At 38.4% G+C, this 23,985-nt stretch overlaps 1 protein-coding gene across 7 annotated transcripts in view; it reads right to left on the bottom strand.

Annotated features, from left to right (window-relative positions):
- The window catches only part of KAT6B (lysine acetyltransferase 6B), a 178,267-nt gene that overhangs the window by 46,921 nt on the left and 107,361 nt on the right, over nucleotides 1-23,985 (bottom strand). For 3 of the 7 annotated variants that reach the window (XM_044386202.3, XM_026504507.4, XM_026504508.4), the window contains exons 4-8: nucleotides 18,868-18,976; nucleotides 6,990-7,105; nucleotides 6,668-6,749; nucleotides 4,103-4,235; nucleotides 419-1,350 (exon numbers count right to left, since the gene is read on the bottom strand). In XM_044386202.3, coding sequence (XP_044242137.2) covers nucleotides 419-1,350; nucleotides 4,103-4,235; nucleotides 6,668-6,749; nucleotides 6,990-7,105; nucleotides 18,868-18,976 — 1,372 coding nt within the window. Of the gene's footprint in view, nucleotides 1-418; nucleotides 1,351-4,102; nucleotides 4,236-6,667; nucleotides 6,750-6,989; nucleotides 7,106-9,144; nucleotides 10,759-18,867; nucleotides 18,977-23,985 lie in introns of those variants that run through there. The other 4 variants (XM_048219282.2, XM_044386205.3, XM_044386203.3 and 1 more) reach the window with 3 other exon arrangements.

The following is a 23,985-nucleotide window of genomic DNA, read 5'->3' on the forward strand; positions in this document are numbered from 1 at the left end:
GCGGAAATGAGGAGCTGAACCCCCCCTGCGGGAAGCACTGACGGCACGGAAGCAAGCGGCGCCGTGGCTGAGGGGGCGGCATGGCGGAGGACATGGCAGAAGCGTGACAGTGGCTACTCATGCGGGACTACAAAGCCAGAAGCAACACTATGGAGGCATCTGGGGGTCCTAGTGTCACTACGGATGGAAATAAATAATAAAAGGTGGGAGAGTATTAGTTGGAAAAAAAACATTTTGGAGGTTTAGTCAGCATTAGAAAAAGGTCAAAGTTTCACTGCTTCTGTATGAAAGTGAAGTGAGAACAAGAGAAATAGCTAAGACCTATGTGACAAATAGGAATTGATTGATTTATTTTTTTCGGGGTTGGGGAGAAAGGGACGGGACGCAGGTTTGGTTGGAGCTTTGACCTTTTGCTTACCATCATCCTGATCAGGTTTAATCCTTCCGTCTGTCAAGCTCCCCTTCCCTGGTGAGGGGGTCCCCATCTGAGGGGTCACTTTATATTTTAATCTGCCTAGCATCCTGTGCTTTTTAAGGAAAGTTGTTCGCTTGAAGTGAGCAATTGCTTTAAAAATACGTCCTCTAGCCATCCCCCAGCTAGAGGAGGAGGAGTGAGCAATAAACCTACTTCTAATATCTCTTTTTCCAAAGAAATGGGCTTTAGATTTTGCCGTGGAAGGTAATTCAGTTTTACGACGCATACGTTTGGGTGGTGCATAACTTGGGTGTCCCTTTTTTCGAGACTGTCCCTGAGTGGTATAGATATGAGAGAGTCCATCAAAGAGTGCCTTCAGCTGGCTGTTCTTAGTCAGACTGCTAAAGGAGGGCACACTGGACTGGCTAGAAGAACTCTGGGGAGAGGTAGAAGAAGTGGAGGTGCTGGACTTTTGTGAACTGGGGCTCTGACCAGAGATGGGGGTTGGGGGTGGAAGTGAAGAAGGTGGAGGTTTTAGCTTTTGTGTGGTACCTGTAGCCAACACATGAGAAGTGCATGACTGTTTCTGAGAGACCTTTTTCCTTGGACGATAGTGCTTTGAAAAGTCTATTATTTCACCTCGTGATCTGCGACCATCAGGTGATGGTGTAAAAAACTTAGTAAGGCCATCAATGAGCCCTTTGGTTTTCTTGTTAACTTTAAGTGTAGAGGCAGAAATGTAGGTGGAGGTGGTGGTGATTTTGGTGGTGGCACCAGGCCGAGTGGGGTCTGTAACAGCCAATCTGCTGCTTGAGTCCTTCCCAGATGCAGCATGACCAGATGAAGGTGTGGTACAGACTTTAGTCTTTTGACCCCTACCAGGTGACCCCCTTCCTGTGAATGCATTCATGGATCCTTCATCACTGGTTACAGACCTAGGCAAAAATTTAGAGAATAGTATCAGCATTTAATAATAGAATTATAAAGGTATCTAAAACAAATTTATAGCAACTAGATGCATTCAATGTGCTTAAACTTAAGAGCTGAACTGCAACCCTAAGAACTGTGTCTGTGTGTGCACCTCCATTTGGTGTTTCTCTGTTCAAACGGGAAGTGGCCACTACATGTGCATGTCGTGATTCTCCCAGGGCCCTTCCAGGAGGACTGGAAGAAGCCACGTGGACCCAGGGGCAATAGAAGTAAGACAATTTTTGAAGCAACTCAAAGAACATGCAATGCTTTCATTATACTTAAATAAAAATGGTACCCCCTGTGTGGTCACAAGTCATTATGATTTCCTATGTCTTTTAAAAAGTATTAAAGGACATAAGTCGTTAAGCATTATCTAGAAGTGAAAGAATAAGCTCATCTAATCTCTAGTGAGAAGCAATTTTAACTCAATTGGAAAATTTATATAAATAGAATTTGAGTAAGTCTATAAATTAGTACTTTGTTGTTGTTAAAGAAAACACTGAAGATATCCTCTTCCTCTCGGCAGTTTATGCTTAGGATGATAAGATAACCAATAATACTCTCTAAGTAGAGGAGACAATTAATTACAGCATAAAATATTGCTGAAAAAAGGACAACAATAGCAAAAACTGAAGAAATGATTAAAGAAAAGCTACAGCGGGTCAGACATGACATGGAAAGTCTGGTGAAGAAGCAGCACATTAACCATGGTCATTATCAGATACTTGGCATCAGAATCTTTATACACTACTTCAGCTCATTTGAGGCTGGTCCTGCCCATCCAGCTGTGTGGTCAATAGAGACCAGAGGCCACTCTACAACCACAGCTGCTTAGAACAACAGCAGCTGCCTGCCTTCACCTCAGGCTAGGGCTTGGAAAGCTACCCATTTTGCAGCAGAATTTTATACAATAGAAACATTTGCATGTGAATTATGGCAGTGCTGGGGCCCAAGAATGCACTTTAAAAATTATCAATTTAGCTGAAGGCTCATAATGAAGAAATGGAAGCCTGAAAATGATATGATATTCCATTATAAAAATATCTTAATTACAAATAGAAGAGCACATTTTAGTGGTCATCCTGTACACTAATGAACAATTTCAGCAGTCAGCTGCAGCGGATTCTGGTGCAGAGCAACTGGGCGAGCTCCTGGGCTCACGTGAGGCAGCTCCGCCGCCAGGAGCTCTGCCCAACACCAGTGATACAGCCGAATCAGGTTAACACTGGAGATCTCTAGTGTCACAGTGAGGGTTACCAATAAGCAATCATCCGAGCTAAAATGTTTCCCATTAGAATGCTGCATTTGGACTGTATCTGGAATCGATTGCCCAGAAAGGATAAGATGCTTATAAAGCATGTAAAAAGGAAAACTCCCTAGACCGTCTTAAAAATTCCTAAGCTCAAAGGACAATTTTGGACAAACAAAAAGTTAGGACTGGTGCCAGATGCAATTTTCAGCTGTGTCCTTTGTTTAGAAAGTTTATATCCTAATTTGGTTTTTTTAATTGGGCCCTGAGGATACAGTCCCATTTTGAGAACAATGCTTACACAGGATGAATGCAAAAACATATAATTTCTACTTCAAATGATGCTAATATGAAAGATTTTATTCATAAATGTTTCATGTTTGCCTCGAGAAATTAACAAAAATTCCATTTAAAAATGTCCACCAGTTAAAGGGCTTTCATAAAAAAACTCTATAAAGGAATGTGCATTTTCTACTTCTCCGCTGGGAAACAGAGGTGCAGGAGAAGATAGGTTTTTCTGAGAGTAGGTAAGGTAGTGAACTGCTTCAGATAAAATTAGGGGGAAGAGTAGCAAGTAAGTAAGATATCTGGTGTTTTGTTCACAGTGTGTGCAGAGCATCTGTTCATTTCTACAGCACAATGACCCTTTCATGAAGCTTAGAGAGGCGGGTGATGGTTTTATTGATAGAACTCCTTTAGATATGCAACTCCCTATTTGAATTGATAGTCAATTCTATATTCCAAAGGTTTAAAAAAACCCATCCATTTCTCCCCTTATCTCTCCTCTACTTCTCTAAGTTAAACTCCTGCTAAATGCTCTACTGGGCCTTAATGGCAACTATACTGACACAGGCTAGTAGAAACGAGATTATCATAGTACCCGTGCAGGCCACCGCGAACATACTATTTCATATGTATGTCTGCACACATGTGCACAGATCAAATGGTTCTGTCTAACTCTGTGTGTGCAAACATGAGGACAGTCATTTACAGGTTTCTCAGGGGCTCCTATTTCATATAAGGGATCTTAAATGCTGTAATACTAAATTAGCACCAGCAAAGAGAAGTACTTTTTTCTAAAATGCTATCTGGGGTGACAAAAGAGAACTCACTCATGGATGTGAATAAATCCCTCTCGTTTTAAAATCCCCATAAAAATATTTATATAATTAAGCTTTTCTAATGCTTAGCCAGTAATAAAGTAGGCAGAATGATTGTTTCCAATTCTTACATTCTGCTTCCATCCTGCTGCATCAGATACTGCCAACAGAAGATCCCCAAATGCCAATTGTAATTAAAAATGTTATTTTCAAAAAATTTCCACAGCTTATGCAAAAGGAGAACTATTCCTCAACCCGTGAGTTTATAAAATGATGCTAAAAAGTTAATGGAATCTAAGGGGGTTACAATCGCCTATATTTTAAAGCACAACATAAAAGATTTCTTTTGATAAGATCTCAACCTACAACAATCGTTGCTTTAATTTATTTTTCGGTCGTCCAATGGGTTTTGCATATCGTCGTTTTATTTGTGCAGCTTTCTCATGAAGCAGTTTTCTTCCCTTTTTCTTTGGTCTGCAGACTTGGCAAATCCACATCCCTGAATTAATATATATATGAGAAAAATATTTTAATGTTTCATTTTAGGAGAAGATATTAAATATAAACTGCAGCTGAAATAAGCTGCCCAAGGGTGCCTGTATGCAGAACTTTATTCCAGAAGGTAGGTCATTCCCTTGTGTCATCCTCCTCAGGGAGCCGTCATTAAAGGTTAATTTCCACCCCCCCCCCCCCCGGGGTCAAGGTGATGAGAGGGCTGCCCCTATCTCCAAACCCTTCTGTGAGGCTTTTTGCAACATGTCACCAAACCTCCCTCCACCACATAAACACACAGGAAAACCCAATCCTGTCAGATATATCTTTCGAATAGAGGGACACATTTTCAAGTCAATTGGTTTTTGGAATTTCGGGGGAAAAAAATTGTTTTATTTCTTTCTGGAAATCTTCCACACAGAAAGAAAGAAAGAAAGAAAGAAAGAAAGAAAGAAAGAAAGAAAGAAAGAAAGAAAGAAAGAAAGAAAGAAAGAAAGAATCAGTATAAAAAATAATTTTTGAATTAAAACAGAATTTTTAAGTACTCTGGAGCTGCAATAATTAAAACTATACGTCTGGCATAGGGAAATAGGTAACTGGACAAGAACTTTTAGACCAAAAACAACTAAAGCCTATAGAAAAGTTGAGCATATCAAAAGGTCATATTTCAAGTCAGTGGGGAAAGGATGAAATGACTCAGTGAAGTGGTGATAGAACAAACAGCCATCTATACGGAAGGAAAATAATTACTTCTTATCCTTTTTAAAAATAAATTCTGGGCAGATGAATATTGTGACAAATTAAATGTTACAAGTATCAGGAAAAATATATGGATATTTATTTAATTTAGCATGACTGGCATTTAAGACTGAAGCCATAAAGACAAAGATTCACAGATTGGACTACATAAAATTATAAAGAGCTTCTACAAATCAGTAAGAAAAAGGTGAAAACACCAAGAGAAAAATGATTAATGGGTAAAAACAAGCATTTTACAAAGATGATATACAAACAGCCAATAACCAAACACAAAATGCTTTCAGTCTCACTGCTTAAAGTAAAAAATTATCAGACATCTTTTTTTCTATTATCAAACTGGTAAAAATTTTAAATAATAGCATTGTATTTCACTGAGTCTGAGACACTACTGACTATAAAAAGCATCCAATTTAAAAAAAATGTGTCTAGGCTTAATGAAATATAGTAACGGTGAGTGTTGGGCATAATACAGGGAAACAGGTATTCTCACACACTGGTGGTCGGTCTGAAAACTGATACAACTTTTCATGTACATAGCCTTTGATCCAGCAATTCCTCCCCTAGGAATTTATCTTAAGGAAATAATTGTGGATGGAAAAAATTGAAAACATTTGTAATGTCCACCATAGGGGATTGGTTAAATAAGTTATGGTTTGTTTATACATGGGGTTGCAAAATCAAGTTATGTTCAGGAGCCACCCAGGGATAATGCATGTGACTGAAGCAAGCTGGAATTCAAGACAAGAGGGAGGAGTGAGATTGGAGCAAGTTTGAACATGCATACTCCACCTAAAGGACGCAAATTCAAAATTTTAAAAATATTGTACCAGCTCGCCTATAATGCATTTAGAGAAGTCTTAACATAGATGTATGTTTTCTCAACAAAGCCTACCTATGGCCCACAGTCACTGGGTGTGTAACCCCTCTCTATACTATGGAGTTCTCTGCACTCATTAAAAACTGTTTAGGAGAACATTTAATGATATGGGGATGTTAGTATCATAAAGATGGAAAAGACATAAGATTACAACATGTATAGAATGTCCCATTTCTTTTTTAAAAAGTGTGTAGGGAACTGGGAAGGAATTTCTGATTATTCTTCATACGCCTTTTTGTCAATCTGTATTTACTAAATCTTCCACAATAAGAAATGGATAAATTTTGTAAAGGAACAGTTATTTTTAATGTTTAATGTATTATAAGATGAGGAAAAGGAGGCTGAGCTAGGCTTACTTACACAACAAATAAAAGACAAAAATCCATATGTCATATGGATATATCCAGATAAAATAGTTCAGATGCTCATGTCGTAGGACTTTGGAGACATCATTACAACCATTATGGAAAATATGTAATTTCTCACCTCTGACCACAGTACTGAATAATATGGAGAATGTTCTGAACTTCTGACCTACCTAATCTAAATTTATTCTAATAAGGGAATGGTTTTGGGAGAGGAATGCTCTTCTTTATCCCTGTGTCTGAATTAGAGTCTTTATTATATACATTACCCGAAAACTAAAAGCTTTTACACTCCTCTGTTCACAACCTGTGCCAAACCCACAGGAATAAGGAAGGTGGGAGGGATGGATAAAGCTCATGGAATCTGTATACCTCTGGGCTGGACAAGGCTAATGAGTATGTAATAAAACACATTTTTACTATGGTTTAAAAGTTCACCTTTTGGCATTCTGGAAAGTGGGGGGTCACAGCACTCCATATGGAATCCTCTATCACAGGAGTCACAAAAAAGCATATTATCCTGTAAGATAACATATTAGAGAGTTAATTAAGACTGAAATCAGCTATAAAAGGTCACAAATTCTTATCTTATCTGATGAACAATAATAAAATATAATGGAGGGGTAGCACAATCTCTGCTGAAATCTGGTATCTCCTGTGTTTAAATCTTTGAAAATAGCAACAGTCTACAAAGATGAAAAATCTTAACACTGAAAGCTCGCCATTTACCTGGAGGTGGACTACTGAAGGCCGTACTCACCGCATTTTTGCCTTGGATTCTACATGCACTGCACGTCTTGCATTCAATACACTGCCACCTTAAGGCCTTTACGTTTGTTGTTAGTTCAGGACAAAATTTCAAACAGGACGGGTGTCCTAGAAGAACAAAAAGCAAATTGCTTTATGGGAATGTGGCTTTAGATTTTTTTCAACTCTCATTCCCTCATACTTAATAGAGAGTGATAATGTCAGTTAACGACCTGAAGAACTTGAAAACACAAAAAAGATCAGAGAGTCTACTTCCCTTTCTGCCTTTCTTCCCCCCCCTGTATATAACTGAGTGACTATACAAATGTTTCCCTAAGAGAAATTTGGGCAATTTATACCAGTTCCCATCACAAGTCTTGGAGACCTTGAAGATAACGTGTGCTCCAACCATGTTCTCATTCCTGTGCCTTCGGCGCATCTCCTTCCTGCCCTGGCCCTCCTCATCAACCACCATTTACGCAAAGTTTGCCGGTTTGCTGGACTGTGAGGAGAGTATGAAGTTCAAATAATTCCTGCTCTGTGTAATGAAATCATAAAACTTAAAATGACAGCTAAATAAAAAAACGGGCTGCTTAACAATACAATTGCAAATGCAAAAAAAAAAATATTCTACAGCGAATATCCCATTGCTGGGATATACAAAGATGATACTGTTGCCACCTTGCCCCTGGGTCCCTGAATTTAAATTTTGGAAGTAGAGGCAGAAATCATGAATTTGAGAGTTAAGAAGTTGGCAGATCCAGGTCAAATGGAATATGCCAAGAAGCAACACCCCCAGCAGGATTCCCCCATTTTTTTGAGTGTCCAGCTTTTTCACACTGTTTTGGGCATACTTTTCATCTAGCTTCGCTCACATCACGGAGGAAAAGTGGAGATCCTGAGGGGCAACGCCATTCAAGGAAGCCACCCAGGCTACACTGAGTCACAGATTCCTCCAAAAGGCTTAGGGAGTGTGAACCTACATTCTTTGGAAGACAGTTCAGTTTAAAATGTGATGGTCTTTTATCACACAGACCTGAGATCTCTAAACTTGATTTTATTTTTCTAAATCTGGTCTTAAAATAGTAAGAACATTAGTAAATCCCATGTGAAAGAACTTATAACCAAGCTGCAAAAGAAACCTGAGGGTAATAAAAAAAGCAGATTCTGCAATTTCAAAACTGTTTTATAATTTCCTGACTTTGGCAGGCTCATTGTTTAAATATGTATTTTGGGTTTCTGCCAAAAAGGTCCTCCTCCCTAAAGCTTAACAGGTGCTTCATAAAATTCCACCCACTAGGAGAGTTGGCTTTTTGAAGTAAAAACATTCAAAATCAATCATCAATACCGTTAATAAAAGCACACTATTCCTGAGTTAAAAAAAAAAAAAAACCCAAACATCTGTATTTAAGATGTTGAGCAAATAAAATGTTGTCATAAGATTACAACCTCAGGCTGCAGAGACACCCAGGCAGATGCATTTAACCTGTGACACCATTCTTTTGTAAGGGCTCCTCTCATTCAAATGAGTAGTACAGGGGGAGGTAGTTGGAATATATAAAAATGGTATCAATCACCTCTTTCTGTTCAGGAACAGCAAATAAAGACAGCTTGCTGGTCTACTTTAAGAAGAATACTCTGAAGGGGGAGGGGAGAGATCTACTTTGATCAAGGTTCCCCCACCCTTGGCCGCTTATATAGTTAGGGGGTAAGAACTCAAGTTTTAAAGAAGAGCAATTTAAATTCCACCCTTAAAATAGGTCCCATCAACTTAAAAGTATACCATTTACTTCTCTTTTCCCCCTTTTTATTACTTCCTGTAAGTCATACATCACTAGCACATATGACCTCAATTTCATGCACTAAATTTTTTTCTACGTTTAAATCTGCTTTTGTACTCTGTAGTTTAATATTCAGTAACTAAGGTAATTCACATCCTATTATAGTTTACTATTTATTCTCACAGAGATCCTATGGAAAATACTCTAATAATTGCACATTTTGAAAATTAATGGATCTTCAGCAACTGTCAATCAAAAGCAAGGAATATTCTTCCTCTTACCACTTTCTCTCACTTTAAGCAGCATTATATCTCTAAACTACGATTTAAGCTACCTTGTCAAATTCTAAAATCTTCAGCCTATCTTTCCTTTAGGCAGCAATCTTACCTTTATTTAGCTCAAGAGAATTGGCCATAGATCCCTTCCAGCTCTAAATTTCTATGACTCTGTAAAGGATGCTGAGGGATGAAGAAACATTGCCATTTTATTTTCTCACGACCACTTTAAATTAACACAGAAGACTGTAACTGAGTCTTGATATAGCACTACACAATTACAGTGATCAGATAAAGAACAAAAATGCTACTGATAATGAAATTCCTTACCTCCCATTTAACCATTCCATAAACTCAACAACTCCCTCTAAAATGTAGGATCTCTCTGCTGACACAATTTGTGGTGGTTTGTCTTTCTGGAGTTTTACTTTTGTGACGTGCAGTTTGTCAGATCTGAGAGCATAATATGTATTTATTCACTCATTCATTGTTATTACAAACACATATGAAGCACTAGTCGCTTACAGTAGTTTTATCTAACAAAACCAAAGGAATACTGTTTAAAATTAAACAAGTACCAATGAAACCACAAACCAGTAAAAATAATTTTTGGAGGAAATACTGTGGGAGAAAAAAAAAACATAGGTTCTGTAGTAGACAGAATAATGCCCCCCAAAGATGTCTATGCCATAATCCCTGTAACCTGTATCTATATTACCTGAAACGTTAAACAGGACTTTGCAGGTATGACTAAGGGTACGACCTTAAGACAAGAAAATTATCCTGGGTCATCTGGGTAGAGCCAATCTAATCATGAGTACTTAAAAGCAGAGAATCTTTTCCAGATGGGTTAGTAAAAAGAGATGAAAAAGGGAGGATGTGAAAGACTCCACCCAGCTTTGTTAGCTTTGAAGATGGGAGAGAGACCAGAAACCATGAAATATGAGTGGCCTTTAGAAGCAGGGAATGTCATTCACCTAACAGCCAGCAAGAAACTGGGGTCTTGGCACAGCTAACATCATACTCAGTGAGGCTTTAGGGGTGCCTGGCTGGCTCAGTCAGTGAGGCATGCAACTCTCGGTCACAGGGCCATGAAATCTGAGCCCCATGTTGGGGAGAGAGTTTACTTAAAAAATAAATAAATAAAATCTTAAAAACAAAAACTGAAAGCTTTATCCTCAACATCAAGAATAAGACAAGAATATCTACTCTCATCACTTTTATTCAACAGAGTACTGGAAGTCCTAGTCACAGCAATCAGACAAGAAAAAGGAATAAAGGCGTCCAATTGGTAAGAAAAAAGTAACACTTTCACTATTTGTAGATGACATGATAGTCTATATAGAAAACCCAAAAACTCCCCCATAAAACTACTAGCACTAATAAATGAGTTAAATGAAGTCACGGGATACAAAAATCAATCTACAGGAATCTGTTGCATTTCTATATGCCAATAATGAACCAGCAGAAAGAGAAATTAAGAAAACAATCCCATTTATGGGGCGCCTGGGTGGCACAGCGGTTAAGCGTCTGCCTTCGGCTCAGGGCGTGATCCCGGCGTTCTGGGATCGAGCCCCACATCAGGCTCTTCCGCTATGAGCCTGCTTCTTCCTCTCCCACTCCCCCTGCTTGTGTTCCCTCTCTCGCTGGCTGTCTCTATCTCTGTTGAATGAATAAATAAAATAAAATCTTAAAAAAAAAAAAAAAAAGGTAAAAAAAAAAAAAAAGAAAAAAGAAAACAATCCCATTTACAACTGAACCAAAAATAAACTTAACCAAGGAGGTGAAAGACCTATACTCTGAAAACTATAAAACATCAATGAAAGAAATTCAAGACGATGCAAAGAAATGGAAAGATATTCCATGCTCGTGGGTTGGGGAACAAATATTGTTAAAATGTCCATATAACCCAAAGCAATCTACAGATTTAACGCAATTCCTATCAAAATACCAAGAGCATTTTTTCCCAGAACTAGAACAAACAATCCTAAAATCTGTATGGAACCATAAAAGATCCTGAATGGCCAAAGCAATCTTATAAAAGAGAAACAAACCTGGAGGTATCACAATTCTAGATTAGTTATACTACAAGCCTGCAGTAATGAAAACAGTACGGTACTGGCACAAAAACAGACACATAGATCAATGGAACAGGAAAAAAAGCCCAGAAACAAACCCACAATTATATGGTCAATTGATCATCGACAAAGGAGGCAACAATATGCAATAAGAAAAAGACAGTTTCCTCAACAAATGGTGCTGGGAAAACTGGACAGCTCCATGCAAAAGAATGAAGCTGGTCCACTTTCTTACACCACTGACAAAAATAAGCTCAAAATGGATTAAGGACCTAAATGTGAGGCCTGAAACCATACAAACCCTAGAAGAAAGCACAGGCAGCACCTTCTCTGACACTGGCTGTAGCAACTTTTTTCTAGATGTGTTTCCTGAGGCAAGGGAAATATAAGCAAAATTAAGCCACCGGGACTAAATGAAAATAAAAAGCTTCTGCACAGCGAAGGAATCAATCAACGGCACTAAAAGACAAGCTACTGAATGGGAGAAGATATTTGCAAAAGACATATCAGATAAAGGGTTAGTATCCAAAACATATAAAGAACTTATAAAACTCAACACCCAAAAAACAAATAATCCAATTAAAAATGGGCAGAAGACATGAACAGACATTTCTCCAAAGACAACATACAGATGGCCAGCAGTTACATGAAAAGATGCTCATCACTTCTCAGGGAAATGCAAATCAAAACTACATGAGGTATCACTTCACACCTGTCAGAATGGCTAAAATAAAAAACACAAGAAACAACAAGTGTTGGTGAAGATGTGGAGAAAAAAGAACCCTTGTGCACTGTTTGTGGGAATGCTAACTGGTGCAGCCACTGTGGAAAACAGTATGGAGATTCCTCAAAAAATTAAAAATAGAACCACCATATGATCCAGTAATTGCACTATTGTGCATTTACCCAAAGAATCAAAACACTAATTCAAAAGGATATCTGCACCCTGATGTTTATAGCAGCATTATTCACAACAGCCAAATTATGGAAGCAGCCTAAGTGTCCACTGCAGATGAATGGATAAAGGTGTGTGTGTGTGTGTGTGTGTGTTGGAGTATTATTCAGCCATAAAAAAGAATGAAATCTTGCCATTTGCAATGATATGGACAGATCTAGAGAGTATAATGCTAAGTGAAATCAGTCAGTCAGAGAATGACAAATACCATATGATTTCATTCCTATGTGGAATTTAAGAAACAAAGGGGGGGGGGAATAAAGACAGACAAGCCAAAAATAGACTCTTAACTATATACAGAACAAACAGATGGTTACCAGAGGGGAGGTGGGTGGGGGATGGGTGAAATAGGTGAAGGGGATTAAGAGTACACTTATCTTGATAGAGCACTGAGTCACTGAGTTGTTGACTCACTATATTGTACACCTGAAACTAACATAACACTGTACGTTAACTACATGGAATTAAAATTTAAAATATATATACATACAAACATACATACACACACATAATATTCACATTAGCTTCATGGTGAAAGAGCTTCCCAAATGTATGGAGGGAGATGATACAGAGAGCCTCTGGTGATTGATCCTGAGTTGAGAAAGCACATTCACAGCAGCATCAGGGAAGAAATCCAGACTGGGTTCCTGAGGAGCAGAGAGGTAAATTCTTTGGACATTTTTTATTTACCTCTACTGGATTAGATCCCATTTTATCTATCTTGTGTGTTTTTTTCTAAATGTCAAGAAACATTATCTTGGAATATAACTTTGCTATCTTTATAAGGAGATGACTTTCTGAAATGATATATACAAGCATTTGTTTAAAAAAATAAAGGAAAGAAGGAAGGAAAGAAAATGGGGATCTTGGTCCTACAAACACAAGGAAGTGAGTTCCGTCAACAACTGTGGTAATTGGCTATAGCAGAAATGGAAAACTAATGAACACTCTGACATTGGGTGCCTCAGACTGGCTATCTGACCAATCATCTGTCCATCTGAGATGCCATAAGGAAAAGGACAAACATTTCAGATCATACAGTCTAGCAGGAAAGAGACACATTAAATTAAGAATTAGAATCAATGTCTGACAAGGCTGGTTCAGAGATATAGATGAATCTAGCAGGAGATCAGAGGAAGGGCTTCCTAAAGAAGAAACCCATAGGATGAGTGGCATTAGATGGGAAAAGGTGGGAGAAGCTAGCATGTGCTGAGGGAGAGGGGGACATGGCGCATTCACAGAGGAAAGGTGCAGTATTACCAGTGTGCACAATATTGGGGGGGGGGGTTGTGATGCAGAATAGAGTTAACAGGAGCCCAGCCAGAAGAGGGTTTGGGGGCTATATTCAAGAATTTGAATTTTTCCTAAGGGTAATTGGTAGCCACTAAAATAAATCTGCGAATAGATTTTGAAGTTTAAAAAATTCACTTAGCCTGCAGCATGGAAAATGGATGAGGGGAAAGAGGGTCAAGATTAGATTTAGGTTATTGTAACAGCAGATCTGAGTGGTTCTGGTAGGAGTGTGTGGATATATTGAGGATGTGGGATATAGATTAGGACATACAATCAATATATTTTTGGTGATTTCTTGGTGTGAGAGACAGGACAGAGGATGGCTTGTGGAAATGAGTGGCCAGTGGGGTGCCATTTGCTGAAACTGGAAATCCCTAAGGAGAAGAAAGAGGTTAGTTTGCTGAGATTTCTACTGTTACTGCAGTGTTCGCTGTTTTGGGGCGGCAGACGTACTGCAAGGTTGACAGGCTGTTTGGGATACTTAACTCTGAGAAGCCTATGGGGCGTCCAAGTGGAGAAATTCTGAAGGCATTTACATCTAAGGATCTGGAGCTCAGGGGAAGCTATGAGGCAGAGTAAGAAACACAGGGCTAAGGACAGAAGCCTGAAGAAACATTTAGGGGATGGAGAGAGACAAAGGAGCAAACAAAACATGTGTGAAAGGAAGTGATGATAGAACACACAGAGAATATGGGATCACAGAAGCCACAGGAAAAGAATGGTTAAGGAAAGAGATTTTCCACAGGCCAAATAGGGCTGGGGACTATCTGGTGTGAACTGAAAGATGTACGCTAGAGTCTGATACGGACTGAAAAGTGACCTTTAAATTTTGCCACATGCACGTCACTGGTAATCCCGACCTGCACAATTTCAGTGAAATAAAAGACCGGGCGCAAGGTTTCTGCTTCCTGTTTCTCCGCTTGGATGGTCAGTCCAGTGCAGACTATTGGAAGGTGGGGCTCACCAATCCTTCCTTCCTTGACCTATGTATTCCTCTTTGGATTCCATCTTTAAGTTTCTCTCTAGTCAAGGGTCTCCCTCCCAACCTGCTCATTCAAGCCTTGTCTACACAGCGTGAAGCTGGGTAACTAGACAACCAACCCCCGAGGCATTTTCGCACAGTGACCTTAAGAAACTAGTGATTTTGTAAATATACCTATTTATCTGCATACCACACCTACCAGCTGACTCTGGGAGCAGACAGCAGGCCAGTTTTGTTCAGGGTTGACACACATATAAAGACAAACCCCGCAGAGACGTCAGGTGTCCTGAGGGCAGATTGGAGTCTGGCGCCACAGCTTCCGTTCCCTTTGCTGTATGAAGGTGTTTGCCTTACCTTCCCAGCTGCACCACAGCAGCCCCTCTCTGCCGCCGGTTTCAACAAGCTTCCACTTAGAATGATGCTGTAATTTTGAACTGTACACTTATCGTAGATTTGCTAATTTGAAAACACGCATGCATACAACTCATCTGTAAGTAAGATTTAACCACCCAGCAATCTGAGCAGCAGACACAAAATTTCATTTGGTATAATATCTAATACTTATGTGAAGCTAATTAAAGATAATTTGGTCTTAATGAGGCAAAGAGAATATAACAGTGTTAATTTCAAAGTAGGCTGATCCATGAAAGTCAAGTAAAATCACTTCCTAGGCCCAACATTTCCAAAGACCTGAATATAACTATCTGATGATTCCCACATTCATATTAGTGGTTAGAATGAATAATCCTTCACCACCTGTGTGATGTTTTAGAGTTATTGATAATCTTCGTATCGTGGTCTCACTGGATGCTCACAACAGCTCTATGGAGCAGGGCTGCAGACGTCACCCTGGACATTTTACAGATGCATGAAAGGTGCAGTTACACAGCCGGCAGGCAGGAACCTGGAAAACTGTATTTGGGGCTCTGTGCACTCTGCACCTCACCTCATATTTTTACTACCTGCAAACCTGAATTATTTTTTCAAAGGAACTTGCAGCAGGAAAAACACAGTTAAAGAAAATACTGCCCATTTGCAGCACTAAGCCACATTAAAAATAGAGACATTTCTAATTGGCTTACTTTATGATGTAAGGAGAAGGAAACATTTATTACTCACATCTATGAAATCTAAGCAGAGTTTAAATGTGACATCATACAAATGGTACTTCAGACACAGGCGACTACAAACCAACAGGCACATATGGGAAACACATTTAAGAATGATCTTCTTTATGGGCTGCCATCTATTATTTCCTATTTCTGGTTTTATACTGCTATGGGTATTTTTTTCACATAAACATTTTACATTAGAGAGTCCTTTGATCATTACAAACAGTTTCAATTCAGTCCTAGAACAAATGGACTCTTTGGAGTGTGAGATAGTGGCCATTTCCATAAGGCCAACTAGGGGTGCCACCCACTCTGTAATTCCCACTTGAGAAACTGGACTGGACCATGACCATGGGGCTTCTGCCATTATCAGAGGGTAGTGTTGGGCCATGCCAGCCTATTTTATTACCTTCCCCCTCTAATTATCAAGTGTCACAGCAGAACATTATAACTGTAAGAATCCCCCCCCAGCTCTCCAAACAACTACTATATTTGATTTTGATTCGTCTTATTTAAAGAGTAGCACGTAATAAATCTACTCATCTGATCTACCAGAGAAACTAAATGTCTACAGTCCATCTCCCTGAGGTAGGAACAATGCTTTTTCTCTTGACTAAAGTAGCTAAATCCAGGTTGGCACAGTACATTCAAGGAAACATTAAGTGAACCTCAACACTGAGCCAGATCCCATGGTGGAGTGCAGAGAAGCTCTCTCAGCCACCCACTGTCCTTAACAAAGGGATATGATGCCCCCAGGGCTTGAATTTCCACCGTGACCCAAACCTTGACTCCAAAGCCTCTGGCTTTTTCTACCTGAAAGAAGGTGGGAAAGGAGAACTGGCTCACAAAATGACTCAAAGCTATATAAGCCTTCCAAGACAGTATCCTTAGTCCATTCTTCTCCATTTGTTAAACGAGAAAACATAACATTACACCTACATACCCTGGTAAAGTAAGAAACTTTAGGGGGAAAAAAAAAGTTCGGTGACCTCAAAGTACAAAGGAGATCAAACTTCTCCCCTGGCAGGTTTTCAATCTGGTAAAGACGAAGGGAGATTGATTACATCAGAAAATCTAAGATGTACTTGTTTAGAATTACACCTTTATACCTTGTGAAGGAGGCCTTGAAGTTATGATCTGGTAGATAATGATCTCAAATTCCTTATCAACTCAAGTAAGTGTCTCAGAAGTAAGGAAATATATGAAGGGAACTTTTCTTCCCACATTTAAGTGCATTTTTAATCTGTCTCGGAGCCCAGACAAATAGATACTCAAAAAAATAAATAAATAAGTAAAACAGTGAAGGTAGTTTTTAAAGTACCACCTTAAAAATCACAAAGGGTAAACCCCAGAGAAGTGCACACCACTAAACTGATCAGGCAGTTAAACAAAAGAGTAATTCATTCAGAGTGAGCCTCGTAAGAAAACCCAAAAGATAACTCCAGAGTCAGACCTGATGAGTGAGAGACTACCTCACCAGGATAAAACAGGGCGACTGTAGGATTGAAATTTATTAAACTGAACATACAGATAATGTTTCCATGCCCTTTCGTCACTATCTATGATACCATGGGCAGGTAAAGAATTTTAATGACTCTGTAAAGCCCATCAAAAAGACTGTCAGAATGCATTTCTCAGGCAGAGTTTGAAATGTCTTATTTCCAAGGCTCCCCTCCTAGTCAGGTCCTGAGAGCTGCAGAACCACATAGAGCTTATCCAGTTAAACCTTTATAGGAGGAGGAAGAATCATTACACAACACTGTCATTCCCCAGTGAATGAACATTTCCTCTAACCAACCGTCAAGCAGCTGTCAAAAATGATGATAAGATTTGAAATTATTTGCAGCAATCAAGAACAGTATCAAATGTGCCAAATAATGACAATAGCTGACATTTATAGCACACTTACCATAGTTGCTGTAGACCCTGTGCTAGGCTATTTACTTGTGTTCTCTCATTGAACTCCCACAAAATCCAAGAGGTAGGTGCTACCATTAGCTTATTTTTCTAGTGAGCAAATCAAGGCACAAAATAGTTAAGTAACTAACTCAAAGTAGAAGAACTGGGCTATGGCTGGCTCTTGAATTTTCCTTAACTACTATACTATACTGACTTCCTAAATGATGGTATGCTATGGTATTCTGCAAGACTGTTGTTGTTTTTAAAGTTAACTGTAATTAGAGAAATACTTGGTTATGAATGTTAAAATAACACTTTGGGAGGAAAGAAGTTTCTGTAGGCTGAGAGAAGAAAATTTAAAGATTAACACTAAGAGATTATTTTTTAAAAATCCAATTAACTACCACTCAATCTTTTGTGTGTGTGTGTGTGTGTGTGTGTGTATACATATACATAGCTATATATAAAACTATATATAGGGGCGCCTGGGTGGCTCAAGACGGTTAAACATCTCACTCTCAGTGTTGGCTCAGGTCATGATCCCAGGGTCCTGGGATCGAGCCCCAAGTCAGGCTCCCTGCTCAGGGGCAAGTCCGCTCCTCCCGCTCCCTCTGCCCCTCCCCCTGCTCACATTCTCTCTCACTTAAATAAATAAATATTAAAAAAAAAAAAAAAAAAGAAACCCTACATATATAAAGCCTAGGCAACTATCACATGATTAGCAAGAAGGAAGACCAGCTTGGTAAGACAAATTCTTTTAATGTAAGCACAATTTGACTTTTTTCCACTTTAAAGGTATGGTCTTAAAATCTTAGATTGAGAAAAAGGCAGAGGTGCCAGTATCTTGACAGCATTTTAAATATTGCGATTTGCCAATGGTCAAACCAGTGTCCCCACCCAGCAAATCCTTGATTTCAACATCACCTTCTATTTGACCACTCTTTTCCTCTCTTATCCTAGGCAACTGGAATTTTTTCATGATGAATTCTAAATTCTGTCATTGCAGTTTCCAGAACATTGTCCCTTTCATTTAGAGTCACACAGAGCTAGGTTGTAAATATTACATTTCACCAGTAGGTGTCATGACCTTAAACACTATATATTCCAACTCAAGAATCTCTTAAATTGAGGCCGAGGGTTATAGAAAACAAGTGATTCTAGTCGTATTCAGCTTGAAGACTTAGAATTCTCTATACTGGATTTACCTGCAATGTAAAATACTCCATACTGAATTACCAATGCTGGTATGAAATCAAAGCTTAATTATAAATATTAATATATAGTATTACATAAACATAAATAATATCTTTGTTACTGCTAATACACTCACTCTTCTTCCCCCGCTACCTGAACTTACTTTTTAAATTTGAATACTACGCTATAACCAAGTAATTGCTTTAAAAAATAAATGCAGTTTTGATAGAGATACAAATAACAGTTCTGGAGGAGACACTGTACACACACACACACACACACACACACACACACACACACACACAAAACAATACCAACTTACCACTACTGCCACAATCTGCACAAGAGAGGAGTTCTTCTGGTTTCTTTTCACGATTTGATTCTTTAGTCCCCAAACAGAAGCTACATATTGGAATGGGATCAGCACGTGGCTATGATAAAAATGAAAAAATACTGTCAGTTTTCCACTTCAAAATTAACAACAAAACATTAGAGTCAAAGCTTCTTATATATTTCTTTAACAACAAAAACCTGCTGAATAAGGTATTCCAATCAACATTTTCTAATTTAAAAAAATCTCTTTAATTATTTGATGCTAAAGTATTACCTGAATAATGCATTTAAGATTCAGAAGTACTTTTTGCTAAACCAATGAAATCTAAGACATTTACAGATTATATAACCTTCCTAAAATGAACATTATTAAAGATTCTTTTGGGGGCGCCTGGCCGGCTCAGTCCAGACAGCATGCAACCCTTGATCTCCAGGCCACGAGTTCGAGCCCCCACCTTGGGTATAGAGATTACTTAAAAAAAAAAAAAAAAAAAAAAAGATTCATTTGAAATCTCAATTGTTTCCATAATTTATAGGCCTATAATAAATTGACTCATCCATTCAGTATTATAATTTATGAGTATCATCTAGTTGTTATTTCAACTATCAAAAGCTTTAGTGCAGGTTACTATTACTCATCTATTAAATTTTTTGACCTATAATATATTGGTAAGCTTTTAGGTGACACAACAACAGAGAACTAAGCAAGAACTTTCAAATTCTGCAGGACCACTTGGGAAGCTCAAAAGATCATGGACAAGGACTTTCTGGCACCAAGGTCTTCAAAAGTAAACTGCACCATGCCACACAAAGGAGATAAACTCTCAATCTCTGACATTCCCACTTTAATAAAAGAAACAACAAAACATTTGTCTAAGCCCCTAGTACTCTTTAGCTCTCACTGAGGAAATTGCTTTTAACAATGTATTAAGGCTGCATACATCTCAGTGTCTCCAATGTTATTTATGGCTACCAGCAATGCTAATATTCCCATTCATATGAATAGTTGACTGTGCCTACAGATCTGGTCACATTTATTCTGAACAGCCAAAACTGTATGAAAATTAAAATTTTATTGCATATTCCAAGCCTTCACACATGTTGTCTCTAGCCATCTGAATGTAACTATAACGTATTTATATTTGAATCTCATGAATCAAAAATTCAGGGCAAGAAAAGTTAGCATAATCATACATGTTTTTTTAATGTAAATTAAAAAATGAGATCTTGCAAGGTCTAACTTTTAAAATATACATCAGCAGAGAATAAACCTCATTTATTCAGCTACTCTATCCCAAATGCCTAATTAATACATTGCCTGATACACAGTAGGCACTCAAAATATATGTTAACTGAATAAATGGAAGAAACATATGCTAGTTAAGAGAAGAAACCCTCATCTCTAAGATACTATTTCAAATGGTTATAAGGCTCCAACAAATGTCTTGGTTCACTGTGAAAACATGTCATCAAAAACCAGAATTCAGCTTATGACTGAGGATTTGTCAAATGTTCAATATGATTGTTAATTTCATCCTACAACGTGAGTGTTCATTATCTTGCCCTTATTTTCAGTTTAATTTGTTCTTTTAATATGCACAGCCTTTACTTTCTGAAGTAGCTATGCAAATGTGTTTTTGTAGCCCCAGTTAAAAAGCAGAATATGAAACACTTTGTACTAGAAAAACCCAAAAAGACAAGCTACAACAAATTGGTCACTGACTCCAGCCACAATTTTTTAAATGCCAGATAATCAGCACTGCATAATTATGGATCCATAGTTATTACTTGCAACTGCTCAACTGTAGTACCTTGGGAACACTTTTGTTCCTTTAAATAGCAATTAAAAGAACAATCTGGTTTTAAAGTGACAACATTCCCCTGATAGATTTTAGCTAAAACCCAGTCCTTGTACTAATGGGATTCCTGCTTTCATTTGATATAACAATGCTCAAGCCATTGCTGCCATCCTTGCGGTGATAAATAATTTACAAAATGTCACATATCATTCATGCAATGAAACAAATCTGAATCTGCAATCCCATTTTTCTTTCCCCGATGAATTTTAGCTGTAAGAAAGACATGGCCATCAGCCAGCACTCATGCTCATTTTTCGTTTTTAACTAAAGGTAACACAAAGGACAAAGGTTGCTAGTAGTTCATGGCCAGAAAGACTGATGTCCCACACTTTGCCCAATAATAGAAAGCATAGATGCTATCACTTCACGCTACATTCAAGTGAACCCCACCACGCTGATGTATGCTCACAACCATTTATTTTAGGGATAACTATCTCACAATACTCTATAAAACCACTGCATTATACAGAAATGTCTGCCCTGCTGAATTATTGATAATTCAAAGCACTTTTTGCTAACCTCAGTATAGCCGAGTCTAATTAACTTTAAAAAATTGTCACTTGTAAGAAATGAAACTTTTACAGTAATGCATGTAAATGGGTCACAAAATTATTATGATTCACTGTTCTCAATCAGACTTCATATAAACTGTTTCAAAAAATAATCCCTGGTAATAGATTAAAATGGACTGCAGTCAGAAAGAGGTCCAAATAAATGGCAATTCAATTCTACACAAGTCCACCACAGACAAATCATATTTAAGATGTCTGAAAATGAAACCAAACATCTCCTAATTCTTAACCACTTTCTTTGAAATTTCATAAAGGCACCTAACCTGTTGATCACATTTTTTTTTAATCAACGTGACTGAGTATTTCAAACTAATCTCAAGCATTAACACCCATGATGGATAGGTTTAAACTCTGCAAGCTCGGATCAGGAAGCAACTTCTCCTCATCTCCCGTGCAATCCGTGGTCCTCATGTAGCTGCCAGGTTACACTATCTCATTTAATCATCTCAACAATCCTGCCAGGAATGTTTATTATTATACCCATTTTAGGGAGGAAACAGAGGATCTGAGAAGTGAGGTAACTTTTCTAAAGCTGCCCCAAGTTCAACTGTGGAACTGGGATTCAAACACAGGTCTGTCTTCACTAAAGCCCATTTCTCACCTTCAGAACTTAATTCCCCCACCCCCCACTTCTCTCCTCTCAGAAAAACAAACATTTAAAATTATCTTTCCATCTGTGGGAATAACTCTTTACTAATGTGCTCATAATCTTTTCCACCCAATTTCTGCCATGACCAATGGCATATTTTAAAAACGATTTTAAAAGCAACCACTACTATCCTATAGATTATGTATTAATTACAATGGTGAAAAGGTACCTTTACAATGGAGACACCTCCTCACCCAAGTGATCAGACCTATCACCAGCATGTGATAAACTGACATTATGTGTCTCCCAAGTGTGGCATTAAAGGACTCAGCACAGCCTATGCAGGATTCTTGCGGGAATTATTCACCCTGAATCTAACCATAAGGAACCAATCGGGCAAATCCAAATGGAGGGACATTCTGAAAACAACTGGCCTGGACTCTTCGAAAAATGTCAATGTCACATAAGACCCAATTACAGGGCTGAACCGATTTAGGCAACTAAAGTGGAGTGGCCTGAAAACTAAATACAATTTGTGATTCGTATATGGATTCTGGATTTTTAAAAAATTGACCCTGGGACGCCTGGGTGGTGCAGTCAGTTAAGGGTCCAACTCTGGGTTTCAGCTCAGGTCCTGATCTCAGGCTCAGCGCCCAGTATGGAGTAGGCTTAAGACTCTGCCCCACCACCCTTGTGTGCACACTCTCTCTCTAAAATAAATAAATCTTTAAAAAAACTTTACTCACAGCTAATAAGGACATTATTTCGATAATTAGGGAAATACACACTAGATAGTAGACAATATACAAACAGGGTAGAACATAAACTTCTTCAGTCAACACAACTGGGTTTATATGAGAGAATGTCCTCGTTATTGGCAATTATGTGCTGAAATATTTTGGAGTAAAGTGTCATGATGTCTGTAACTTAAGCTCAAAAGATGCTAGGGGGGGAAAACTGTGTATTTGTACATGTATTAACAGTGTTAAGGGTTGGTCAATCTATGTAAAGGTTACATGGGTGTTCATTTTATTTTTCAATTTTTCTTCATGTGTGCAGTTTTCTAAACAAAACAGTGGGGGTGGGTGTAAAATAGTACCCCCTCCACTGTTAGAAAAAGATCTACAATGGATTGGATTATTATATAACTGGATTACAAGCGTTTATAAAATAAAGTATCTCAATCCAATTAATGATTAGTAGGCAATAGAGAAGACAGAGGACTTGTCAATCCGTACAGCAAGGGGATGCAAGTTACCAACACTCTTGAGGACAAATGACCCAGTTTTCTTCAACAAATAAATTAAAAGGGAGACAGAGTGAGCAAGCAAGGAGAGAGAGCAATAGATTCAGAGTAAGAACCAACAGATTAAGAGAGACTTAAAAGGCTAATCTGCCTATCACAATGTATGGTCCTTATCCTGATAATTCTTTTTTTTTTTTTTTTTAAGATTTTATTTATTTATTTGGCAGAGAGAGCACAAGCAGAGGGAGCGGCAGGCAGAGGAAGAGGGAGAAGCAGGCTCCCGGTGGAGCAGGGAGTCGGATGCAGGGCTCGATTCCCGGGATCATGACCAGAGCCAAAGGCAGACGCTTAACAGAGCCACCCAGGCGCCCCCTCATAATGATTCAAATAAAGTATAAAATAAAACACAACAGGATGACCCACTGAAGGAACTGGGGCTAGTCAGCCTTGAACAGACTGTTGGGAAGGAACAGGCTGGATGTCTTCATCCCCGGGAAGGGCTAGATTTGTTCTTCATGGCTTCAGAGTGCCAAACTTGAGTAGGGCTTATCCTAAAGGGAGTTAAAACTTTCCAACAGAAATGTCCAGAAACTGAATGGATTGTTTTTTCCTGCTTCCTTTATTTTTCTAATTGTGGTAAAATATACATAACACAAAATCTACCATCTTAACCATTTTTAAGTATACAGTTCAGTGGCATTAAGTATATTTACACTGTTGTACAACCAATACCATTATTCATCTCCAGAACTTTTTCATCTTCCCAAACTAAAACTCTGTCCCCATTAAACATTAACTTCCTATTTCCCCCTTCTACTTTCTGTCTCCATGAATTTGATTA

Source organism: Ursus arctos, unplaced genomic scaffold, assembly GCF_023065955.2.
Source record: "Ursus arctos isolate Adak ecotype North America unplaced genomic scaffold, UrsArc2.0 scaffold_7, whole genome shotgun sequence".
Lineage (NCBI taxonomy): Eukaryota > Metazoa > Chordata > Mammalia > Carnivora > Ursidae > Ursus > Ursus arctos.